This window comes from Gopherus evgoodei, chromosome 20 (assembly GCF_007399415.2).
Source record: "Gopherus evgoodei ecotype Sinaloan lineage chromosome 20, rGopEvg1_v1.p, whole genome shotgun sequence".
NCBI lineage: Eukaryota > Metazoa > Chordata > Testudines > Testudinidae > Gopherus > Gopherus evgoodei.
The window spans coordinates 7900445-7908127 of NC_044341.1; the positions used below are offsets into that span (position 1 = coordinate 7900445).

The 7683-nt window shown below is 51.7% G+C and overlaps 1 protein-coding gene across 1 annotated transcript; it reads right to left on the reverse strand.

Annotated features, from left to right (window-relative positions):
* Nucleotides 1-558: 558 nt before the first annotated feature.
* MYCL (MYCL proto-oncogene, bHLH transcription factor) lies at nucleotides 559-7432 on the reverse strand. Its single transcript, XM_030539358.1, has 3 exons — nucleotides 7353-7432; nucleotides 6340-6863; nucleotides 559-3182 (listed from the first exon to the last, which is right to left on the reverse strand). Exons 2-3 carry the CDS (start codon nucleotides 6845-6847, stop codon nucleotides 2620-2622), a joined length of 1071 nt encoding a protein of 356 aa, XP_030395218.1. The 5' UTR covers nucleotides 6848-6863; nucleotides 7353-7432; the 3' UTR covers nucleotides 559-2619.
* Between the last annotated feature and the right edge of the window lie 251 nt (nucleotides 7433-7683).

Consider the following 7683-nt stretch of genomic DNA (forward strand, 5'->3'; position numbering starts at 1 on the left):
AAATATCTTGCACTCTAATTTCTGCAAACTCCCCCCCCTTCTTTCCCCCCAAGCCTTCCCCAGGGGCATTTGGGGATCTAACAGCTGTGATAACTCTCTAGACACACATCCATCCTACTGTGCTCAGTGACTGTTACTTGCCTGGGATGCCTCAGGCACAGTAACAGTACCTGTGCTGAGGTTTTGATCCTGCCATTCAGGGATATGGCCAAATGGTCAGAAGACAGCACACGCCCCTTCCTATAAAGGCAAAGCTTTGTGAGTGGGATATGGTGGCCCTCCTCCAACAGCAGAGGGAAGGGCTGTAGGTGAAAGTCCCATCGGCTGCTGGGCCGGGCCCCAGCCACCCTCCTTAGCTTTGTGCATAGTTTATGGCTCATCTTAACCGCTCATGCAACAGCAATGCCGCTGCACCCTTCTCCAGGGCCCCCGCAAAGACCCGAAGCTGGGCAAGTAAGTTAGTTAGGGCAGCAGCAGTGGCAGTTACCCCCCTGGAAACACGCACCCAGGAAACAACTCTATGGAAAAATCCAACCCAGTCTGTCTTTGTAACTTATTTATTTATGAAGTGTGAGGTAATGAAGAAAGTGCTAAATCCGACCACAGTGTTAACTCTAAAGTTTCTCAATAGGTCAGTTAGGAGGCAGACAGCTCACCGGCTGCTCTGTGCGTCTCTGCTGCAAAGTCGAGGGTCAACCCCATCAGTGCCAAGGGAGATGAAGGCCACCGGTCCTATGCCCCTCCCCATATCCCCTGCATCAACTGGTTAGTATTCACAGAAGAGGGAGATTTGTGAGGTGATAGAAGACACTTGGCCAGCTGAACAAACGCAACTTCAGGGAGGGTCGCTGCAGGTCAGCAAACAGAGGCTGAGCCCTGATCAGATCCCTTCTAAGAGGTGGCTTCTACCCACCTAGTAAAGACAAAGTAGCTCCAGGCAACAATTCGATCAGCCCTTGTCATCAGTCCTGGGCTACACCTGGGATCTTAAGCAGCATCGCTCTTAGGAGACTGCTTTCAGGGAATACGGGAAGTCAGCCACACAGGGTAATTTTCACCCTCATCCTCTGAGAGAGAGAGAGAGAGAGGAAAACCCTCTTCAATAGCCCATTGTACTCCTTGAGGAGCTAGGCCCCAGATAACATTGCCCACCCAAGGAATCTCTCACTTAATTCCCAACAGTAAATCAGAACACAGGACCTGGACTCTCCTAGAAAGGCATTTCCCCCCCACACCAACACATACTCTCCACGCTGCAGCAGGGACAATGCACACACTCCCCCCAAAAAGGTTTACAAAAAGACAAATCTTTAACAATACTCTTCAAAATAGTTGTACAAAAATACAGTATTAAAAAAAGGGTCCTCCAGTATAAGACTCAGGCAGTTACAGCAGCAGTTTCTAGAACACAACCCTCAAGACAAGCTACTGTGTAAAGTGGTAAGAAAGTGAGGTATAGTCCATGTCAAGCTAGTCTCGGTTCTTCTCCAGGGATAAGAGTTTATCCATGCATCATCCCACCCCTGGGAGAAAAAGGATCTTTAACAGCAGCCCTGGCCCCTAGAGAAAAGCTTTCCCAATGCACTTTTAGGCATTCCCCAGCTATTACTGCTTCTAGAGAGATGGACCCAAACTGGACCACCAGATTGCAACCCCCTTGTATTCTGGATCTGAACACCCTGGCCTAGATTCTCTCGACTCAGTTGCAGTGGAGCAGGAGCCACTTAGGAATTTAATGGACTTCTTCTGGAGGGGATGTGATGGGTACATGGGCTCAATCCCCCCTGCTGCAGAATAGGATGGGGGATGTTGTGAAGGGTGGTGATTGGGGAGGCGGGCCAGTACGAAGCCCGAGGATGGGTCAGAGAAGGGACAGTGGAAGAGCACCACACCAGGGGAACCAGTGCTGGGGTTGGGTTGAACCACAGAAGTTGGGTCAAACTTAATAGGTCCATGGCAGCAACGGCCATGTTAACAATCCACCTAAAACTGTGTGTGTATGAAAGTAAATCCACAGAACAGCTGGATTCAGTGACAGGTCCTCTGTCTGAATGAGGATCCTGCCATCTCTAGGTTTGGGTTGTCCATTCAGGCCCTGAGTTTGGAAAAGGGCCTCAATTTGTAAGTGCCCAATTTCAGGCACCTGAAGCCTGAAGTTCAGAGGCACTGAGGCAGCTCCTGTGGGCCTCAGCCGGCGTTGTCCCACATCTCTGTTCAGATGCTCAGCAGCTCTGGCAGTCAGGACACAGGTGCTTCAAGTTGGACACCCTCAAAATGAGACATCCAGAACTCAGTGGTCACTTTTGACAATTTCAGCCCAAGTGTCTTGCAAAATCCAGTGTCTACATTATTCTGGTGCCAACCTACCAGCATTCCCAAAGGATAAGAGTTAACTCAGCCCACCGTTGGCAACTCCCTGCTCTGTTAAAGAGGAACCCGAGACCAGACGTGAATGAGAGACAAAGAACCCACCCACCCCGCACACAGTTTAAATTTCCTAGAATGCAAGCCATATTTGTGTGCGCTGGCTGCAGTGCATTCGGGGATCTGTAGTTTGGAGGGTTCACAATAACCAAAAATGTGCAAATCAATATTGGAAAGGTGTCAAGTTTTTGGAAGCTAACGTCCCTTGAGATGGGTGATTCGTTTCAGCAGCTGATGCTGTCTCAACTTCAGCTGCCTCTTCTCTGCAGCCATCCTCCTCTCTGCATTAACTAGCGACTGCAGGTACTCCGAAGCTTTGCTCAGGATCACCACTTTTGGGGTTTTGGGACAGTTAGCCAAACCGGGGACCTGATCCCTCAGTGCCAGGAAGCGTGAGCGGAGATCATTTCGCCGCTTGCGTTCTAAGTAGTTGTGGTTTTTCCTCTTGGCCATGTCCTCGCTATCTGAGCTCGGGGCACTCCCGGGTTTCAGCAGGCAAGGCTCAGGTGATGAGCTCTCTGCCGCTTGCTCTGGGCTGCTCAGGGGCTCCTCCTTGATCTCCTTCTCTGAGGCCTCCTCCTGGGAGCAGGGGTCTGGTGGAGAGCGGGCAGCATAGTTGTGCTGTTGCTGATGGATGGAGATGTGGAAGTGTTTCATGCAGGGATCTAGGGGGTCTGCTCGTACGGTGATGGTGACCGGCTTCCTCATGCTGAGCGATTGTCTCTTCTCCACTGTCACCACATCAATCTCTTCACCTTCTGTTCAAAACAGACGCAAGCAAAACAACCCATCACTTGGAATCATTCGACTATTTCCTTCAGCTATCCCTTGCCCAGCCTCTTACAATGCCCAAAGAAAAGACTATGGTGCAGCACCATACCTGGTGCATGGTGCTCCAGTACCTCATTAGGTTCTGGAGATTAGACAGTCACCCTGCTAGGTTACACTTATCAGGAAGAGGATCATATTGCTTGGATCCCAGTGCATTGCATAAAAAATTCTGATTGAGTTGGTCTTTTCCACATCACCTAATCTCAGTCATAGGACTGAGATTTCTCTCCTTAGCCTCAGGCTCTGTGTCCAAGGAAATGGGACGTGGATTTTTTTACTGTTTCCCTTACACACCATGGGCAACACTCATTAAGAACAGAGACCCAACAGGCCAGAAATTCCTGCACCCCCAGCTCCTACAGCTGCACCAGTCCTCACCTCCTCCAGCAGAAAGGAGGGGAGCAAGAGCCTTAGTTGGCTGGGGACAGAGTTGAAGGATAAAGATCTTCCCCTTGCTCCTGCTTGTCGGGCTCTTTCATGGCCCATTGGAATTGTAAATGAGGGATCTGGGGGCTGAGTTGCCAGAAGCTGCAGTGAACAGGAACAAAGGGCATTTTAGTGACTTGTTACTTTTCACAAGTTATAAATCCTATTCACCCCCCACCCTGGTATTCTCCTCTCCCCATTCAGCTGGGGGGAAGGAGGGGAAGAGACAATCCTCCCCTCTCACAGTGGGGGAGGAGGGACATTTTGCCATCAGGTTCAATGAACCTCTAAGCCATCCACCATTTAACATTCCTCCCCTCACCACCTCCAAACATGTTCAGCCTTAAAGAAAGGGTCTGAGGGGAAAGGTTATCAAAGCTGTAAACACAGAGGAACAGACCCAACTCTTTAGAACTTCTCTCAAGCCATCCCTGAATTACAGTGGCTACTATCAATTCACTCCCTGCCACTTTCCAAAGTCACTTTCCCAAGAGCAAAAGCAAGCACATATCCCTTGTGCATGGCATTCCAACTGGCTTAGCAACACTTTGCATTAGCAATGCCTTTCACTCAATCAAAACACTTCACAAAGATGGGCATTGCCTCCATTTTACGGTTGGGAAAAACCGAGGCAGAGCTGTTTAATATACTTGTCCACGGTCACGCAGCTTGTCAATGAATAAGACCCTCAACACAGAGTGAAGCTCTAGGCTAGCAGGCGGCGGAGGTCTGTCTCCTTTTGCACTTTGGCAATACTTATCGTGCCAGTAGATTATTGTTAAATCAGAAGAGAGGTTGGGACTCAGGGCTCTTGAGTCCCAGTCCTCTGCCCCCCCAATGCTAGAGAGTTTATCCTTCAGGGGTCTTACACCACTTGGTGATCAGCAGTCTAGAATTCGCTACCATGGTTTGTTTTAGGTGTCACACACACACCCCCTACCTATTTCCTGGTTGCTTTGTACCATGCACTTTTTATGCCCTTCTTTTGTCACAAACTTCCATTGTGCAGACAATAGTATCCTTTCCCCATTAATAAAAAAAAATCTGACTGGCTGGGCCCCTCCTCCCAGCCAGGTGGCCATTGGCTGCCTCAGCAGGCGCTTGGAATGTTGCTGCTGCCAAGTTACCCATCTCTCATTGGCCAATGAGCGAGTCACTCACTGAGGCCCCCCCTCATTGTTTGCTACAATCTGTTGCTTTTTGTTCTGGGACCATGTGGCCAGGAGCATGTGCCCAAGGGGCCTGGATTCAGATCAGCTAAAGTGCAGATCAGCCAAGAAGCAAGATTAAAGTAGAAATAATGAATGCAGTCGTCCCCCCACCACCACTAATTGAGATTAAGCCCTTTAGAGCCTGCAGCCTCCTTACTATCTCCATCATCCTAATGTAATTAAATCTCAGTCCTAAAAGGTGCTTCTTGCCCAGCCATCCTCATCCCTGGAATGAGTCATAACTAAATTACTCATCCCTGACTCAGACTCTAATATTGAGGTCAAGATAATGAGGTGTCTAGCCCTGCACCCCCAAGATTGTGTCAGCACTTCCGTCATACCCCACTTCGTTTCAGAGGGCAGTCATTTAAATCTTGCCTGGAGTTTAGGTGTATTGAAATCACATCTCCTCCATCTGGTCATTTATAGAAGGAGCAAAATAAAAAAAATAGCTGATTTGGAAGGATTTTTGCCTGCCATTAAGTGACATATTTGAGACAAGGGCTTTAAAAACAAAATTGAATAGCATGTATTAAACTTCCAGCCCTACAGATCAAGGCTCACACTTCGTTTTGGAGGCTTTACACACCATTCCCTTGATCACTCTTCACCTTCAGTCTAGTATTTACACCAGTTTTTCTGAGACTGGATAGGACCCAGGAGACAGGGTCCTTTCGCAGAGGCAGCCCTAGGGTGCTACAAAGACATTAGGAGATGCATCTAGTTGCTTGGTAGCGAGCCTCTCTCCCTCCCACACATACCAACCAGGGATGTCCCCAGAGACATGAACAATTGTTTTGTGACGGTCAAAGCCCATAAAGAGATTTTGCCTTTTGTCCTAGGAGGCCATCGGAGACAGACTTTCCTTGCCAGGCTGCAAAGGGGAAACTGTCTGATCAGCTGAAACCTAGTGGTGGGGGAGCACCTCAGGCTGGGGGCTGTAAATCAAGCCGAAAGGACAGCAATATGGCTGCGATGGAAAGCATTACAAGAGGATCTAAAGCAAGCTGCAAACTTCCTCATGCAGCTTCCAGGCTCAGAGAGCGGTTCCCCAGAGGAACCCAGCGCCGTCTCCTAGCAGGAGGGAAAGATTTAAAAAAAAGAGAAGGCAGCAGATTTCTGGAATCTGAGGTCCCTCCAGGGTCACCCCGTCCCTGCAACGTGCAGGGGTTTCCCCCAAGCAAAAATCCTAGAGGGAAAGAGACTGTTCAGCTCCCTTTGTTCTTGTCCGTGGGCTTTACATGAGCTTGGAGTCACAACAAAAGGAGGCTGGGCTTCCAGAGAGCCGTTCCCAGACTGTTTACCAACACATGTGTAAACGGGAGAGTCACCAGCACGGCGGGTTTGCAATGCTGGAGAAAGCAGAAAGTTCACTGGCTTGCTGGGACCAGCCCACACCTTGATTTAAAGCAAGGGAGCTTGTGGGTTGTTTTTTTTAATCCCTTACCAGAATCACACTGCCGCTCGGGCCCGGAGGAGGCAGGGGGATGTTTGTTCTCAGCCAAGGGGCAGGGGAAGACGGCAGCAGGATCCACGCACTCGCTCACCGAGTTGTTGAACCCGAAGTCCTGGGCAAAGGAAGGCTTGTGCGGATTAACCCTTTGGGTGCCCGTGGAGAGTTTCTCGGTCATAACTTTCTCCAGCCTCTCCCGGGCGGAGAAGCCGCTCCACATGCAGTCCTGGAGAACGAAAGCGCTCAGGTTCCCGAAGATCTCCCCGGTGTCGATCAAATACTCGGGCTCCTCCCCGGCCAGGCAGCAGTGGGAGAGCCAGTCGGACCTTTCCCCTGCCCCGGGGCAACAGGCTCTCGCCCCCGCGCTGCACAGGGGCGACATGGGGGGAGTGGGCACCAGCTCGAATTTCTTCCAGATGTCTTCGCTGGGGGCGGTGGATCGGTAGAAATCCTCCTCGGAGTCATGGTCATAGAAGTAATGCTGGTAAGAGTCGAACTCCATCTCTGGAGGGGGACGCCTGGGGATCCCAAAGCGCAGTGTCAGCATCATGGGGGGTATGGAGGGGGAGAAGAGGAGATAAGCCCCCCGCCCCAAGCCAGGCGATTAAATACCCCAACCTCAGGTCAGCCTCTGAACCGTGGCCACCCCACGCTCCCCCACGTTCGCGGCATCTTCCCGTGCGTGATCACATCCCCACTGAACGCACCCACCAAGGGGGTCCCAACTGCCACACACACACACACAGGGACCGCGCCCACTAGAGACCCCAAAGCCCTATATCGGAGACCCCTACGCGCGGAGCTGCTCCCACTCACCCGTCGTCCAGCGGCCCCCCACGGACGTGGGGCGCGTAAGTTACAAACGGGTCGGTCCCCACTTCCCGGCTTGGAGCAGGGGAGAGGCGCTGGGGGAACCGCGCTGCCTCCAAGTTTCCCAGAGTCACCCAACTACAGCCCCTAAGTATGTGGCGGGGTAATGCCCCCAGGGCCCCACCCCCTGGAATCACCTTTCCCCCGCGTCCTGCTGTGGGCCAAGCGGGCGGCTTGCTCTGGCTGCAGCCTGCACCCTCAGGGCTACTTCCCGTGATCGCAGCGACCGAGCTGAGACTCGGGTGCATTGTTCCCCCACCGCCTTATATCCCGTCTGCAGCGGATGGCCCCACCCCCGGCAAGCGGATCCCCAACCAGGGGGTTGTAATTTGCATAATGGGCGGAGCGAGTGCTTGCAAATCACCTCGGTGTTCCGCCCAGCTCTGCAGTTCCCGCTGCAGCTCCCTCTTGGCCCTGATAATGGCACAGCAGAGCAGCTGATTGTCCGAAGCACTGGCCGGCCGTGAG

Excerpts from the sequence above, each read along its gene's own strand:
- MYCL (XM_030539358.1), bottom strand. The coding sequence starts at position 6,847 with ATGGAGTTCGACTCTTACCAGCATTACTTCTATGACCATGACTCCGAG. Across the intron at positions 3,183-6,339 it reads CGAGCGGCAGTGTGATTCTG|AAGGTGAAGAGATTGATGTG; the intron begins GTAAGGGATTAA and ends TGTTTTGAACAG.